General features: G+C 44.2%; 1 protein-coding gene across 1 annotated transcript; it reads right to left on the bottom strand.

The window, feature by feature from the left end:
* Positions 1–5,659: 5,659 nt before the first annotated feature.
* On the bottom strand, positions 5,660–8,978 carry sst1.1 (somatostatin 1, tandem duplicate 1). The gene is made up of 2 exons (XM_071497198.1): positions 8,544–8,978; positions 5,660–6,086 (listed from the first exon to the last, which is right to left on the bottom strand). Exons 1-2 carry the CDS (start codon positions 8,775–8,777, stop codon positions 5,865–5,867), a joined length of 456 nt encoding a protein of 151 aa, XP_071353299.1. The 5' UTR covers positions 8,778–8,978; the 3' UTR covers positions 5,660–5,864.
* Between the last annotated feature and the right edge of the window lie 9,608 nt (positions 8,979–18,586).

Raw genomic sequence — 18,586 nt, 5'->3', positions numbered from 1 at the left:
TGCTTTAGTCCTGCTTTAGTCCTGGTCTACAAGGATGTAGACCAGGACTAAAGTTTTGAACTGGACCAAGCAGCAGCAGGAAGGCAGTAAACGGAAGAGAGGAGGAAACTTTGGAAGGATGGACACCAGGAAGCAGCATTTTGGACCAGCTGAGGTGTGGGGATTAGATACAGAGGTCTGGAGACTAGATGTGGAGGTCTGGGGACTAGATCTGGGACTAGATGTAGAGATCTGGGACTAGATGTGGAGGTCTGGGACTAGGTGTAGGGGTCTAGGACTAGATGTGGAGGTCTGGTACTAGATGTGGAGGTCTGGAGACTAGATGTGGAGGTCTGGGGACTAGGTTTGGGACTAGATGTGGAGGTCTGGAGACTAGATGTGGAGGTCTGGGACTAGAAAACTCACCAGGAGATTCTGCCAACCAGTGGAACCCAAACCCAGACTGAAGGTTTTCTGGAGAACTTGGTAAGTCTGTAAACTTCTGTTTGCCCATGTGACTCCTCCTACAGTCTGTATCAACTACCTGCAGGTTGAGCCCAGGACACACTGTTCCTACCCATCGGGCTCAACAAAGACCTGAGACAGTTTGACACGCCTCCAAACCTGGAGGATGATGATAACGTTAACATGGCAATGGGCTTTGTTTCTCTGCTCTGTCAGTCGCTCTGTGATTGGTCCTCCTGATGGCAGTTTGACCCCTGACCTCTTTAACTGCTGCCGATGTCATCATGTTGTGTGTTTGTGTGTGTGTGTGTGTGTGTGTGTGTGAGATGCTGCACACTGCAGCTGATTAGTCGGCTTTTTGTTTTCAATGAATCGTCTTTTTAAGGTGAAACACGCCATCAGGAGCCATTCACACACACGCACAAACACACTCACACACAAACACACACACACGTGGTTAAAAGGCAGTGTGCGCTGTGTTCCAGTGAAGCTTTCAGCTGTAATTAAAGCTCATTAAAGTTTATTGAAGCTGTTTAAACGCTGGCATCTGATTGGTTGATAGGTTGATTGGCAGCTGAGGCTCTTTGTGTGGCTGCAGCTGCTGCTTCCTGTTTATTTAAGAAACGCTCGCTTCTTAATAACACAGAGAGGTGTGTGACATCATCACAGCTTCCTGTGGGAGACTGAAGACACCGGCAGACTCACCTAAAGAGCACACACTGCTGCTGCTGATACCAGGGTTAAAGGTCGAAGGTCACGTCAGGATGACTGAAGCACGTAGAGCTGAAGGCATCAACTAATTTTTTTCATATTTAATCCTTCAGGAAACATTCATGTTTATCTGTGCAGATGAATGAATAAACTCACAGTTTCAGAAAACCAACACAGTGATGAAGAAAGCACTTAATGTCTGATTGATTCAGGGTTCGTTAGAACTGGTCCTGAGTCAGACCTGAACCCACAGACATTAAGCACATGTTGGCATGATTCAGTGTGACTTCACTTCCTGAGGATTTTTAGGTTTGGACAAAACAAACACTGTGAAGGTTCAGTTCAGCTCCGGGTCACTGTGACACAACATTTATATTCACAGTATCAGAATTTCTACAAACCAATCGCTCGATTACCCTGAGTAAATCATCAGGATATTGATCCATAATGACAATTATCATCACATAAATCTGTTCTTTGACTTTTTATACTTTAAGTAGCCTCACTATACGCCTGTCATGTGACCTCAGATGTTGTCAGAAGACCTGAGAGCTGTCAGCAGTGTGTGTGTGTGTGTGTGTGTGTGTGTGTGCGTGTGTGTGTGTCTCAGCCGTCACTCATCAGCCCTCATTAAGCTCTAATTCCTAAAAGCTTTTCTTAACAAAGCATTAATGAATGAAAGGAGCTGCTAATCTGACTGCAGCAGCTGCTACACACACACACACACACAAACACACACACACACACACACTCCCGCACTTCCTGTCTTTGTGTGTGAGCTGCTTCTTGAGTTGACATGAACCTGTGAGCTGAGGAGCAGTTTAACATCAGGTCAAATGTTCAGCTCACTAATTTATAAAATAAATAAAAACATATATGTGCGACAACAACGTCTTAAAAACCACTCAAAATGCACATTCAGCCATTCACACACACATTCACACACACATTCATACAGAGATTGATCTACATACATGGAACACACACACACAGTTCAGGGGTTCAGTATCTTGTCCAGGGACACTTGGACATGTGGACTGGGGGAACCAGCCCTCAGATTATTGGACGACCTGCTCCACCTCCTGATCCACAGATGCCCACTAGGTAATTAAGGAGTAAAGCCTCAGTCATTCTCCCTTGTGTAGGAGCACATGGACACCTGTGGACACCTGTGGACACCTGGGATGTGCAGTTATTATTATTCTGTCTAGTCCACTTGGAGAAGCACATGAGCTGCTGGAGGTCTTGCAGCAGTGGCCCCACAGACACAGCAGATTGGAGGGTTGAAAGCAGTGACTGTGTGTAAAGAGGTGTACGGCCTCTGATGATGAAATCCACGTCGCAGTGAGGAGCAGACACACACCTGACTGTTACTGTGGGTTTAAAAGAAGTCAAACAATAACGACTTGGTTAAACATTAAAGAGAAAGTGTGTTAGATTATTACAAGTCTTAATTATGTCATTTTTCCTCCTCAGATGACAATAGAAACTTTTGACAAGGGTACGTTTGTTTTCCACACCAGCGTACCTGCGGACCAACACGCCATTTCTTTCCTGCTCTATATTTAGAATTATACAATAAAGTAGAGCACCATGAACATAATCTCTGCTCTGTTCACACGTCCAGCACATCAGCTGATCGGTCACAGTTAAACGATCAGAGCTTCTTGGTTGAGAGCAGACCTGGGTCAGGATCCAGGTTGCAAGTTGGAGGACAGAGCAGTGAAGATGAGAGAAATGCTGGAGACACACTGGATGTGTGTCTGTTGTGTCTGCAGCTCTGTCTGAGTTTGCAGGATACCTGACTGTTGGATTTCTCTTCTTTTTTCATTAGTTTCTGATTTTATTTAACAGAAAATGTCTCTAAACTCCACAGTCTCCACATGCAGCTGCTGAAGTGGTTAAAAAAATATATTGATATTTTTCATGTCTAGGTGATGTTCAAATTCAGCCTGGACAGAGAGACTATAGTGGAAGGTATCATTTTTGTGTAATATTTCTGGTATGACATCACTATGACATCAACACATCTTTTCTCTAACTGTTATAAATAGGTGAGCTATAGATCAAGTGACACAGCCATGATGTCAAACACTCTAATCTGTTAACATCAGTGCCGAAATGAAAACCAAGACGTTCTGCAGTGCGTTCCCCGGTGTGTTTCTGGATGACCTGGATCTTACCTGAACCTGGACCAGGAGCTGCGAGACTCTAAACACAACCAGAGACACAGTTTGATGAGGATTTAGTGTCAGCTGCTGATACAGCAGATACAGTCAGTCTGTCATACTGGGACATATTTATTAGTTTGGTTCCCCATTAGCCACTGCCAAGGTAGAAATGACTCTTCCTGGCAGTGGCGCCAGCAGCTGTAATCTTGTTCACAATGTGCGTACATTTTTTGCACTAATTTTGTCGTTGTCTTACTGACTTTTGCAAACATTTTTTGAGATTTCAAAATGCAGATACACACTCTTTCATGTGTTGTAACCCAAAAATACTGAGGGTAAGGAAAAAATGCAGTGTACTATAGATTTACAATTAGTATCAGAGAGGAAAGAAGATGATATGCAGCGAGGGCCTTGGGTTGAACTTGAACCTGGACCACTGAGGTTGAATATAGCCTGTTAAGACCTCCATGCTACCAGATGAACCATCAGTGCACCACACTGTAGGCTTACTTTATATAAAAATATATGTTTTCTCACAGCACACAGCTCGGCCTGCTGCTCACTGATACACTCTCCAGTCCAATTGTAGACTATAACTGCTTTGCTTTTACTTGAATTCATATTATTTAGAACACAGGACACCGGACATGTACAGACAGAATGTAACACTTTATACCCTCAAAGATGGGATGGGTGGCAGCCCTCATGGGAAACCTAAAGGTAGCCTCAAGCAGACTGGTGCTTCTTGTGCGTAATATGAAATATAATCCTGCCGGTGCCACTGCTTCCTGGGGTCCACTCATACATATATTTGTAAGTTTTGCTATTGCTACATGGCTAACGTTAGCATTAGCAGCTGTTTACTCACCAGTCTAGAAGAGATGTTGTGAGTTCAAGACAAACTTCATCCTTTACTCACCAACATCTATCTCCAGAGGTGGAAACAAACACCAATGTTAAATCGGGTTTCGCTTCTGTTTAAATCACTACTCATCTTCTACTGAGCATGCTAACCAGCTAGCCTCACTGTAGCCTCCATCTGTCCTGAAGACGTAGATGCTCAGAGGACATATTAAAGCCTCCTGTCTTGTAAACACAACGATGGCTTGATGAGATTGGTGAGTAAACAGCTGTTCATGCTAACGTGGCTGATGATGCTAACAGAGAAAAAGTAGCTGTGTAGCTGTGTCCCAGTCCAGGGGCCACATCCTGCAGAGGACCTGGTCTATGAAGATGTGGCCCCTCGTAGCTGTCATAGACCTTGAAGACTGAACTGAAATTAGATGATTTTTGCTTTGCATGACCTGCTGTTCCTGCCTTCACTGCTGCATCGTGCTCTTGTCGCCTAGCAACCTTTACAACATGAAACTTGAAATTTTAAGTTCCTCGGTTTTAACAGTTGCACTGTTACTGTTGAACTGAGCTGAAACACAACACTGACATTTAACAGTGTGATCCACAGGCTCTCTGTTGGTGGTATCTGCTGAAACATTATTTTCTTTATCAGAGCAATGAATCTTGGGATATTTCCAGGAAAAGAAGGACATATTTACAGGAGCCTGTGTGATGGGATGGTGTAGTCGTGCTGCTGTAACACCATCAGACACAGTTTATCCCTGTCGTTTACTTCATGTCCACTATCCACCTCTGCATTTTATTTTGAATGTTGGAACAGGAAGTCATCACTGTGTTTGAATGTTACCTGGATGAATGTCAGTAAAAACACACACAAAGGTTCCTGTTGACCTCAGTGAAACACCTCTTCCTTCATCATCATCATCATCATCATCATCATCATCATCATCATCATTTTCTCTACAGTTCTTTTAGCATCCTGAGCTTTGACAAAGCTTCCGTCACATCAGACATTCAAACATCATGTCTCTCAGCTTCTGTCTGTCATGTTAAATAAATGAAGCATGTGTGACACTTGTCTGTCGTTGTCATGTTGACCAGGTCTGTCATGTGATGTCATGTGACTTCTGTTGAAGGTTTGGTAATACACTTTTCTTTACTTTGAAATCCCTCTGAATGTGTTTCCTGTCTCCTCAGCCTGCCTCTGTGATGATGATGATGATGATGAGTTTCTCCTCTGGGGATCAATAAACTCGAACCTTATGATCTGATCAGTGGAAGAACTGATTAAAAAGCCGTCCCCCTCTTGTTGCCATGGCGTCTCCTCTGTTTATTATCAACCTTCATTAACTGTAACCTCGTTGCTGAATCTCCCCCTCAGCTCAGACTTTAATCAGCTCCAATAAAAACCTGCAGATCTTCATCCTGATGAAGACTTTTATTTCCTCTCCTCCTCCATCAGCAGACAGCAGCAGACGTTTGTCTCAAACAGATTTTATTCAAACAACAATTAAAAATAGTTTCATCAAGTTTACATTCAGAAAGAATCAGCTCAGAAAAATCTACAGTCTGACAAATCAGTGACAGTCTGACCCACACAGTGTCTGTACAGCGTATGGATGAGGAGGAGGAGGGGGGATGGAGGTGGAGGAGGATGAAGACGATGGAGGATGATGAGGGCTCTCAGCAGGAAGTGAAGGTCTTCCAGAAGAAGTTCTTGCAGCCAGCTTTCCTCTCTCGGGGGGCCAGCAGCGGCCCGGTGCCAGCAGCAGCTCGTTCCAGATCAACATGAATATCTTCAGGTTCTCCTTCAGCCAGAGGGAAGTTCTCCTCCTCCAGAGCCTCGTTCTCCACCTGCAGGAGGTCCGACAGGAGCAGCTCCGCCAGGGAGGAGCGGGATAGGTCCTGAACACATAACCAGGCAGAAACATTACAGATAAAGACCAGAACAGGTCCTGGGATGTTATAAAAATCTTTGAAACTGATTTTTTGAGCTTCAGATTTGTTTTCATGCTATTTCATGAATGAAATGACTGATAACTTCATGGACATATGTGGCTTTAAGGTTCAAACTGAGTCCAACTGTCTAAACTCAAGATCCACTTACTCACTTTTTCTGCGTCTCACTGCTCAGGTTGTTTGACCTGTTTGACGACTCCAGAAAAAGTGAGTAAGAGGACTTTCTCAGAAAAACCACCAAGAACACTGATGTCAGACGGTTCTGTGAAAACCTGGATCATATTGATCCTGATGCGCTTGAACGTCTCCATGGTAACGGTGGTCAGGTTAACGTCAGATAGAGATGGCAGACACTTCCTGAGCTGTGACGCCTCAATGGTTCAGATCTGATTTAATTAAATGGTTAAGTTTAGTGTTTATGGTTTGCAAAACGACTTTGACTGTTGCTAGGAGACGGGATGCGACCATCAGTCTACTGCGATCATCAGTATCACCATCAGTGACAAGTAATTGTGGGAGCAGGTCGATGATATTTTCTGTTGGTCTGATTCTGTAACATCACTTCTTCTTCTGCTGTTGGTGGCAGACCACGGTGATGACTGGCATCACCACTGGATGGCGCTGTCAGCAAAACCTGCGTCTACGCAGGCTGGTGAGGTGTCTGGTTTTATAAATGTAAAATGATGTTGACATAAACATCCAACCTCTCATTTATAGTTTATCTGACATAGAAGATACAGATACAGACCAGGACTGGACCAAAGACTTGACTGGACCAGAGACCAGACTAGACCAGAGACTGGACTGGAGACCTGCTAAACACCTTTTAAGGATTTAAATAAAACGATCAGTTATGAATCATCTGCGACTGACATGACGAAAGAAAATGTGTTAAAGAGAGAGGGGGAGAAATCAGCTGATCAGGACACTCCTGATTCTGATCCTGAGCATCATCTCTAGAAAAGCAGTGATTCTACTGAAGTCTTCATTGCAGGCTGATGATGATGATGATGACGGCCAGATAAAGCCTGTACGGGATGCTCACCAAAATAAAAGCTGAGTGTTCTCAGCAGCTGGTCGATGCTCAAAGGCAGCAGTTGAGACAGCTGTGAGGTTTTTCCACAGGATGAAGACTGAGACCAAGTCTCTGCACCAAACAGTTCTAATTTAAATCAGTGTAAGAGCCTGTGTTTGTTTTTCTGTCAGGAACTGAGCGGTAAATAAATAATATATAATACAATAAAAAACAAATAATATTGTTTTACATGGTATCAGAATATTTGAGCCTGTTTCTGACAGAAATCATCTGGTTCTTATTTTATCTGAAAGAAAAGAGTCGGTTTCTGTTGCAGAAGAAGAAGAAGAAGAAGTAGAAGAAGGAGAGGAAGAAGAAGAAGAAGAAGAAATAGAAGAAGGAGAAGAGGTGAAACCAGAGCTGAAATATAAAATATTATCAGATGAGTCGGGAAGTGAATCAGGAATGATTTTAATACCTGAGCAAACCTGTGAGTGTCCAGCTTTCTGTTTTCACCTCATCAATGTTCTTTGACATTTTAGAGACGGTTAATCAATCAGCAGATTCATTGATACAGATTTATTTTCTTTAGTTTTAAGAAACGATCGACAGACTGAACCTGGTTTGATTCTCTGAGCTGTTTCTGTTTGATTAAAACAGTTTACAGGAAATAATCAATAACGTTTGGATTCAGTTATCACTGATTGATTATTGTTCGATTCATGATTCAAGAGAATGAAGGAAGAATAAAAATAAATCGGAAATCATCAAATAAAACCAAAGATCCATCGTCTGAAAATGACTTAAGTGTAAACATGTCTCACTGTGAGGACAGACAGTGTCTCTGTCCACATGTCTATCTGTCCACCTGTCTGTCTGTTTCCATGGTTGAAATATTTTAAATGATTAAAATCTGATCATCAGAGACAGACCTTAGGTTTACTGGCTTCATTTTATTTTCTGATGATTGAATCTGTTTATTCAAATATTCTAAAGCGCCATAAACAATTAGAGTTAAAATGTTAATGATAAGACATTTTAATGAACTGATGTTTCCACATTTTATATTTGAAACACTGATGTTGACTCATCGGGTTTTACATTTTCTCTTTAAATGTATTTTTATTATTTTCAAGATTCATTTGAACAAACAGAAGCTGTTTCCTGAGTCTTAACATTTCAATCTGATGTTCTGTTTGATTGTGTTGTTGTTGTTTAGTTTTTATGTTGAAGCAGGTTTTAAATGATCTGAAGAGAGATTTGACTACATGGTTTAGTTTTAGAAGTTTCACTGAGGTAATGTCCCCCAGTCTCTGTCCCCGTCCCAGTCCCGAACCCAGTCCCAGACCCTACTCTAGTCCCAGTCTGTGTGTGTGTCTGTGTCGGACCTGTTTGGAGCCCAGCAGCGGGGTCCGGTGCAGCAGCAGGCGGAGTTTGGAGTCTCTCTGGGCGGCGGAGGAGTAGCTGATGGAGGCGGTGACGGAGAGGAGGAGTAGGAGGAGGCAGCGGAGGCGCAAGGAGGAGACCATCTTCATCACCTGTCTTTGTGTCTGTGTGCGGGTCGGTGGATCTTCTGGGTCTGCCCCGTCAGAGCGGCTCTTATAAAGCCCCGCTGACGTCATCACCGTGTATGGATGCGGGCGGGGGGGGTGTTGTTGGTGACTGATGATGATGATGATGATGATGATGTTTCCACCGCCTTTAGTGAAATGATCCGTTTTTAAACACTTCTTCTTTCCGTCCTGCTGCTGTCTCCCGCTCTCAGGTATTGGTGGATGTTTGTGTTGGAACAGCTGCAGACCCCAGGGAGGAGACACTCTGCAACGTTTAAACTGAGTCAATAAAGTTTCATCAAACCCCACCAACATCAGAGAGTTCAGCTACACTGAGGAGTACGTTTGTGTGTCTCTCTGTGTGGTTTCTTTGTGGTAGTTTTGTTTCTCTTGTTTTTTGTGTGTTGGTGGTTGTGTGTCTCTCTCTGACTCACATGTCAGACATTTAGTAAATTTCCTCCTGTGTTGTTTTCAGTTGTGTCTGTCAACACGTAGTTATCCTGCTGCCTGCAGTGCTGTCACTGCACACACACACACACGCACACACACACACACACACACACACACACACACACTCCCTGAGTTCAACACAACCTGCTTCAGGTCGTGTGTGTGATGGCACTCAGCTCTGTGATGTCATCACCAATCAGAAGTTGACTCACAGCTGCTGACACACAGCGGAGTTTATTTCCATGTTATTTCATTTATGTGGATGTGGACTCTCTGGATCTCACCCAGGTCTCCGAGCTCAGCAGTGGACACGTCACGACATGACCTCAGCAGAAATACTCTGTGGTCCAGGAGAGTCCTCAGTCCACTTCCTGTTATCTCCCTCTCATCATGTAATGAAGGAACAAACTGAGAAAAGTTTAAAAACGTTCTTTGTTTTGTCTGAGTACACCTGGAGAACGGTTCTAAACAAGCTGGAGCAGGAACCAGACGTGCTTGAGATTCTCAGAGAACAGGAGGAATTACCCTAGTCTGGTTTTGGTCTGTACAGTCTGGTTCTAGTCAGTAGGCTCTGGTTCTGGTCTATAGAGTTCGGTCTGGTCCCTAGAGTCTTTTTCTGATTAGTAGAGTCTGGTTCCGGTTCTGGTCAGTAGGGTCTGGAGTCTGATTCTGGTCAGTAGAGTCTGGCTCTGGTTCTGGTCAGTAGAGTCTGGCTCTGGTTCTGGTCTGTAGAGTCTGGTTCTGGTTATCGTCAGTAGACTCTAGTTCTGGTCTATAGAGTTCGGTCTGGTCCCTAGAGTCTTGTTTTGATCAGTAGAGTCTGGTTCTGGTCCTGGTCAGTTTGAATCTGGAATTTGGTTCTGGTCTGTAGAGTCTGGCTCTGGTTTGTAGATTCTGGTTCTGGTTATAGTCAGTAGACTCTAGTTCTGGTCTATAGAGTTCGGTCTGGTCCCTAGAGTTTTGTTCTGATCAGTAGAGTCTGGTTCTGGTCCTGGTCAGTTTGAATCTGGAATTTGGTTCTGGTCTGTAGTCTGGTTCTGGTCCTGGTCAGTAGAGTCTGGAGTCTGGTTCTGGTTTGTAGAATCTGGATCTGGTGTGTGGAGTCTGGATCTGGTCAGTAGAGTCTGGTTCTGATTCTGGTCAGTTTGAATCTGGACCTTGTCTGTAGAGTCTGGATCTGCAGTGATGGAGCAGGATCTGTGGGGGTCTCAGTGATGTATGCTGTGATGAATTTGAACTGGTTTGGCTGTGGTGTCCGGTCGTCTCCCAGGTGACTGGTCAGGTGTCTCAGGTGAATCACCACTGAGAGTCAAACCTGGAACATCTTCATGTTGTCTTTTCTTCCTCCTTACCAGAGCTCAATCAGCCAATCAGCTCCTTCAGGTCCACATGATGCGTTGTTGAGACGGGGAGGTGTGATCGAAGGTTACCGACAACCCCCCTCCTTGTGTAGAACAGCAGAGATGAGATGATAATCTACGGGCAGGTTACACCTCCTCTTCCTTCACCAACATGTCTCAGCCCATGGACCCCCCCACCCTACACAGGGGGAAACAGGTCAGGTGAGCTGTCAGCCAAGTTGCAGGTGAAGACGTGGATGTTGTCACGCTCGACGCCGACTCGACCCCGGCACTCCTGGTTTACTGATATTATTCTAATATATTTATCAGACCTTCTGCCTGACAGGGGCCAGACCAAGTCCTGCGGGGTCTCAAGTCCACATAGTGTGATAATTTTACAGGACATCTCCATCATCATCATCATCATCATCATCATTATAAGGAGGCGTCTCCAAACACAGAGTCAAAGAGAACTATCATCAGAGACCAGAAGAACCAGGAGTCCTGCAGGAGGTGGTCTGGTCCCCTCAGAGTCCTGGTCTTAGTCTCATAGAGTCAGTCTGGATCACATGAAGAGACAGAGACTCTGAGACAGAAGAACTGAGGCAGGTTCTCCAAGAGGCTGGAACAACCTACCTGACGAGAACCTGAAGACCTGAGAGCAGGTGAACTGAGGAGACCTGGAGCTGGTTTAAAGGCAAAGGGGGGTCACAGCAAATACTGGTCTGATTCAGGTTTTTACTCTTTACTGAACTTTGGATGAAGGTGACTGAGAAATAAAAACTGTTCCTAGTTTTATTTTGAAACTTTCCCACAAGAGCATTTGATTTCACAGTCCAGACTGAGGTTAGTGGATGGTCACGAGTCCGCTTTTGGGGAGGTCTAAGTCTTAAAGAGGTGGGTCAGACACCCCCAGTCACCCCCATATTTCAAACTATGATCCTCTGTGAGCGAGGACAAATTGTGACAACGTTGTGCCTGCCTCTTTTTGACTGATATTTTGTGTCTTCATGACATAACAAAATGAACGACCTCAGAATTTTTATATTCTGGTTATTACAGGACCAAAACCACTTCCCACTGACAGCCTGAGCCAGAACTCAGCCTGTACCTTTTCAGCTGCACTGAGTGTGGTGTTCCTGTTTTTTACTAATTCTACTAAAGATGAGAAGCAAAGGTAAGGACCCTCCTCCTGGATACATGTCTTTGATCCGTCAGCCTGTTTGTTTGAGAATTCAAACTTTTATCCTGCTGGTGTCAATATGATGCTGTACTTGGTCTTCACCAGGCAGTGACTGGAAACTGATTTATCTGTTCAAGTGTTCTCTCCAACCAATCATGATGAGATAACAGTGTTTCTCTTTGTCACCAGCAGCACCACCTCCAAAAGCAAACTATTAAAAAGAACCACTAAGAAGCCGTGTTGGTGGTGTTCATGGAAGGTACGCATGTGTGACACAAAGTGCTGCGTCAGTGTGAAGCAGATATTCATGAAATGATGAGTGTTTCTTTGCTTGATGTAACCACAGTGTTTGCGTCCCCAACAGAAGAGATGTAAGGTTGCACCCAGCCCAGAGGAACAGAGCCTGGAGGAGGAGAGTGACTGCACTCCTTACCAAGCCCAGGGGGAGGACCGTAAAGGACACACTGAGGAAGAGGAGGGACAACCACTCCAGTAAGACTCAGCAGTTCTGCCACACACACACACACACACACACACACACATTGAAGACCTGATGATGTTGACACGTGGTTGACTTGTTGTGTGTGTGTGTGTGTGTGTGTGTCATGTTGCCCAGCCCAGTGCAGATCTGCTACATGAACTCCTGCCTGCAGAGACTCCTGACACTAGAGGACTTTATCAGAGACTTAGACCAACAGGAGCAGGTTTGGAGTCTGGACCCAGACTCAACAATCATCAGGTACAGAACCCTCACACACAAGCACTCGTTTTATCCTGAACAACACAATGTTAATGTTGTTCATGGACAATGGCTCTAACCCCTCCCTCCTTCACTCTCAGAGCATTAATGGACATCAGACGGACTCATTGAACATCGTCACAAACTCTGCCTTCTTGCCACATTCAATAAGGCGGTCTCTCTTTGGAACCCAGAGTTTAAAGATCTCCGCCAGAAAGTGAGTGAGCAGGTTTTTTGTCGTTTCACCGCCACCGCCTGAGTGTGTCTCCTCCGGTCTCACACCTCTCTGTACCTTTGTGTGTGTGTTTATCTACAGGATGCCCATGAGTTTCTCACCTCCGTGCTGGACCAGATGAGGTGTTTGGGCCAACAGCTGCACATGCTGGCCTCCAGCATAAGCAGCACCTACAGCTGTCCGGTGGAGGGTCACCTGGTGTTCAAGATGCAGAACACCAGGACGTGCAAGAGGTGACACTACACAGTTACACACATCACACACACATTCAAACAACAAAGGACAACCTTGTGTAATTTCAGTGAACTGATCTTTAAATATTCAGCAGATTCACAACAGAGAAGTGAATTGTTGAACCCTCCACAGTCGCCTCATCGTGACCTCTGCAGCTGTATTATAACTGTATCATCTGTTCAATGTGGAGTTGTGGAGCAGAATCGACGAGAGAAGAAGACTTCACTAACTTATCCCTGGACCTGCTCCCTGCTGGAGGAACAGTGCAGCAGATGCTTGAACATTATCTGATAGTAGGAAACACCTCTGCTCATCCACTCACATCAGAGGCCACTGGTAGATGTAGAAACACTGACACATTTCAATCACATCATCACTTCTTGTGTTAGTTTGTGCAGCTGTTTGTTGTTGTGTGTAAATCCAGTGTGAACGCATGTTGGTGTGCTGCTGTTCTGCAGGAGACAGAGTTGGAGTTTAACTGCGAGTGCAGAGCTACAACATCAGGCCAGCGCTCATCATTCATCAATCTGCCCAGGTGAGACATCTGATCACATGACCAAACTCCTGACCACAGAGCACAGTGATGATACCCCACTGGTATCAAACTGGGCTCCACTGTCTCTAAGGAGGGGCTGTCCAGTGTTTCTTATGAAACAGAAACTCTCATCTCCTCTGTCTATACAGTGCTGATCTTACACCTGAAGCGCTTCAGGTTTTCTCCAGCTCTGGAGCTAATGGAGGACGATGATGGTGCTCTCCAGAGATCTGGTGCTAACTCTGATCAGCTGTGTTCCTCCTCAGGGTGGGGGCTGCTACAGTTTGGTGAGCACCATCAACCACATCGGCAGCACAGTCAGAAGTGGTAAGATAACAATGTTATGAATTAAATCACTGTCTCCTGGAGTCAGTTAAAGTAAGATGTCCTTCAGAACATCCAAGATAGCCCCTGTAACAACGCTTCCTCTCCTGCTAGGACACTACATCAGTGACGGCGTGGACCCAGACGTAGGAGGAGGACCCCACTGATCGCTGGTTCACCTACAACCACGCAGTGGTCACTGAGACAAGCGGTGCCTCTGTGTGTGAGCGGCGGGAAAGGACATCCTGCATCCTTTTTCACAAAAGACAGGTAAGAGGAGACAGCTGTCACATGTGACTGAAGTCAGACACATCATGGAGACGATGAACAGAGACACAGTCACTGGTCTTCTTTAAAGTTCAGACAAATTACAGTGAGAGGAGAGATGTCGAAATCCAGCTGCATTTTAACTTTTTCTGTCCTCAGGACTGGTGGGGTGGGGGTGGGGGGGTGGGGTAGAAGAGAATAGAGTCTTTATTATGTCATTGTTCATGTACAACGAAATTTCAGTGCAAGAAATAAGTCAAAAGTTAAGAATAAAAACAGAGTAAGTAAAAAAAAAAAAAAAAAGGGCCATATATACACACAACATAACCACAACATAAAACAGTTAGAACAGTATAAAAACAGCAGTTAATCAGCACTTAAACAGACACTGTAAACACAGGGCATTCCACCTATTGCACAGTCCGTATATATTTCACTCAGCACATTGCTGTTCGTGTTGTTGATTGCAGTTATTGCCTTGGGATAAAGGCCAAACATGACGCAGAGATTGTAGCAGCACATCAGGAGAAGGACCGAGGAAGACCACGCCAGGAGGAGCAGAAGCACTGCCAGGGGGGCTCCGCCCAGAGAGACGGGTTCCTTCCAAGGTTTCTTCCTCTCACTGGGAGTTTTTCCTTGCCACAGTCGCCAAACATCACAAACTACAGCTCTGGTGAGCGGAGAAATTGTAGTTGATTTCAGGTGCAGGTAGATGGCTTGCTCTCTGGGGAAGAGGGTGAGCTGAACCTGAAGTGAGGACATGGTTCTCATGTTTTTATTGATGTCTTTTCATGTCAGCCAGCACACAGACTGTGATATGAACTGTTTGAATATAGTCTTTGTAATTAAACAAGTCTTCAAAAGGAGAGAACCTCTGTTTTTACTTCCATCCATTATCTCATAATGAGTCAGTTACCTGTGCTGTTTGAAGAAAGAAAAACCGGATCAAGGACTTGTCCAAGGAGTGTGAGAAGTAGCTGTCTTCTCTCAGTTTGTCTTACAGGTCTGTCCAAAACCAGACTCCCTCACTTCACAGGATCAGCCACCACTATTCAACCTGCTGCTTTCCACTTGTACCAACTTTGATTATTTTGTTGGGTTATGGGATTGTGGGATAAATCAAGACAGAAGATTTTAGGCTCATTTAGGAGTCCAGTGTGCACAAACAGCACAACCAGAGACACAGGTAAGCTTCAAAGAATATATTATGTTATATAAAGAGACCAAAATTTAGCCACTTCAGTTTAATTTTTCCAATATACAAAATCACGAGGGGGATAAAATAGTGCAGTTCAGTGCAGTCTTTACCACATTTTCAGGATGCTGAAAAGCTAGTTCATGCATTTGTTACCTCAAGACTGGACTACTGTAACTCTTTATTGTCAGGATGTCCCAAAAATTCAGTAAAAAGCCTCCAACTGATCCAGAATGCGGCAGCACGAGTACTGACAGGAACTAGGAAACGAGATCACATCTCTCCTGTGTTAGCCTCTCTGCATTGGCTCCCTGTAAACTCGAGAATCGAATTTAAAATCCTCCTCCTCACCCACAAAGCCATTCATGGTCAGGCACCATCGTACCTTGGAGAGCTTATAGTTCCCTATTTTCCCAATAGGACACTACGCTCTCTAAATGCAGGTCAACTTGTGGTTCCCAGAGTTTGTAAGAGTAGAATGGGGGGCAGAGCCTTCAGCTATCAGGCTCCTCTCCTGTGGAACCAGCTCCCAGTGTGGGTTCGGGAGGCAGACCCCCTCTCTACCTTTAAGATCAGGCTTAAAACTGTCCTGTTTAGTAAAGCTTATAGTTAGGGCTAACATGTACATCAGTATTCACAGTCTTTGCTCAATACTTTGTTGAAGCACCTTTGGCAGCAATTACAGCCTCAAGTCTTTTTTAGTATGATGCTACAAGCTTGGCACACCTATTTTTGGGCAGTTTCTCCCATTCTTCTTTGCAGAACCTCTCAAGCTCCATCAGGTTGGATGGGGAGCGTCGGTGCACAGCCATTTTCACATCTCTCCAGAGATGTTCAATCGGGTTCAAGTCTGGGCTCTGGCTGGGCCGCTCAAGGGCATTCACAGAGTTGTCCCGAAGCCACTCCTTTGTTATCTTGGCTGTGTGCTGAAGGTCGTTGTCCTGTTGGAAGATGAACCTTCGCCCCAGTCCGAGGTCCAGAGCGCTCTGGAGCAGGTTATCATCAAGGATGTCTCTGTACATTGCTGCATTCATCTTTCCCTGGACCCTGACTAGTCTCCCAGTTCCTGCTGCCGAAAAACATCCCCACAGCATGATGCTGCCACCACCATGCTTGACTGTAGGGATGGTACTGGCCAGGTGATGAGCGGTGCCTGCTTTCCTCCAGACATGACGCTTGGCATTCAGGCCAAAGAGTTCAATCTTTGTTTCATCAGAGCAGAGAATTCTGTTTCTCATGGTCTGAGAGTCCTTCAGGTGCCTTTTGGCAAACTCCAGGCAGGCTGTCATGTGCCTTTTACTGAGGAGTGGCTTCTGTCTGGCCACTCTACCATACAGGCCTGATTGGTGGAGTGCTGCAGAAATGGTTGTCCTTCTGGAAGGTTCTCCTCTCTCCACAGAGCAACGCTGGAGCACTGTCAGAGTGACCATCGGGTTCTTGGTCACCTCCCTGACTTAGGCCATTCTGCCCTGATTGCTCAGATTGCCCGGGCTTCCAGCTCTAGGAAGAGTCCTGGTGGTTCCAAACTACTTCCATTTACGGATGATGGAGGCCACTGTGCTCATTGGGACCTTCAATGCTGCAGGAATATTTCTGTACCCTTCCCCAGATCTGTGCCTTGATACAATCCTGTCTCAGAGGTCTACGGACAAGTCCTTGGACTTCATGGCTTGGTTTGTACTCTGACATGCACTGTCAACTATGGGACCTTATATAGACAGGTGTGTGCCTTTCCAAATCAAGTCCAATCAACTGAATTTACCACAGGTGGACTCCAATCAAGTTGTAGAAACATCTGAAGGATGATCAGTGGAAACAGGATGCACCTGAGCTCAGTTTTGAGTGTCAGGGCAAAGGCTGTGAATACTTATGTACATGTGATTTTTTTTTGTTTTTTATTTTTAATATATTTGCAAAAATTTCAAGCAAACTTTTTTCACTTTGTCATTATGGGGTATTATGTGTAGAATTTTGAGGTAAAAAATGAATTTAATCAATTTTGGAATAAGGCTGTAACATAACAAAATGTGGAAAAAGTGAAGCGCTGTGAAAACTTTCCGGATGCACTGTATCTAGAAAACAAACCTTTCCACAATAGGAAAACAGATGAAACATGTTTGTGTCTTCTCCAAGTTGGTTCTACAGGAATTCTGGGACATGTAACAGTGACACTTCTAGATGTTACTGTGACAACATAACATCATCTATATTAACTATGGAAATGTGTTTGGATTTGTTTTTAATAGAATATATAGAGGGGACTTTCCTTCATGTTGATTTATTTAATTCAGGATACTATGGGGCAGAAAAACTTCTGTCCACAACAGAAGAAATATATCAGTGGTGTGTTAGCTCTGCTGAAGTGACATATGTTTCATCCACAGTCACTCAAATCTGTGCTGCAGCGTCTCTGTCCTCAGAAACAGCTGAGGCTCATCAGAGGTTTACCTGAGTGTGGTTACTAGAGGATTCATACTGAGTATGCAGGAAATAAACTGGCTTGTTTCATTGATTGATTTGTTTTATTCCCCCCACCCACTGCAGCTCAGAGTGAAACCACAGAGCCTACAGTGAAACGGTTTCACAACAACAGGACAACGGCTCTGTGTGATTGAACATTTACACCTTGCTAAGAGCAACATGGGAGGGGGGAGTCAGTGTGGTTTTTTACATTTTATAAAATGGAAGAATATCATTTGAGTGGAATGCTGTTTCAAAATATAGAAATAATAATACTTTAAAAACAAAACTTATAATGATATATGGGGGGTTTCTTCAGGACAAAAGGGAACCCAGTACCGCACTGTGTCCACCGGTCTTATTTGTTTAACTTGTTTAACTAAAGCTATCAAATTAATTATATGCAGTAGAAAGTACAATATTTCCCTCTGAAATATAGGAGTGGAAGTAGAGAATAGCATTAAATGGAGAGAACATCAACATTACAGTACTTACAGTAAATGTACTTAATTACTTTCCACCTCGGCTAATACTATTCAGCCCTTAGCACACATGGACTTTTAATATTGTTCAATGTCCTAACAGGTAAAAGTCCTGAATTCCTGAGTGAAAACTATTATAGAAGCTAATATCAAAAAGGTAACAGACTAAACCACCACAGACTATGAACATTAAATAATAAACTCTGTACTGATGTCAAAACATATCTGTACAACAACTAATCCTCCAGTGTCTCACTGCTCATGACTGAGCAGCAGTGTTTGCTAACATTAGATCATATATGACATTTTATATTGGTAATGAAATGACAACACTGGAAATGAAAGAGTGTGCTATCAGCTAGCTAACATTAGATAGCTAAACTGTAACATGTGCCTAAAGTTACAAACAAGCTAACGTTAGTTACCTAAACTGT

The sequence above is a fragment of the Trachinotus anak genome, unplaced genomic scaffold, assembly GCF_046630095.1.
Source record: "Trachinotus anak isolate AG129_WGS33_773 ecotype Australia unplaced genomic scaffold, CSIRO_AGI_Tana_v1 ptg000014l, whole genome shotgun sequence".
In the NCBI taxonomy this organism is placed as follows: domain Eukaryota; kingdom Metazoa; phylum Chordata; class Actinopteri; order Carangiformes; family Carangidae; genus Trachinotus; species Trachinotus anak.
The sequence above is the reverse complement of the archived record's forward strand: the minus strand, read 5'-3'. Positions and strand labels throughout refer to the sequence as shown.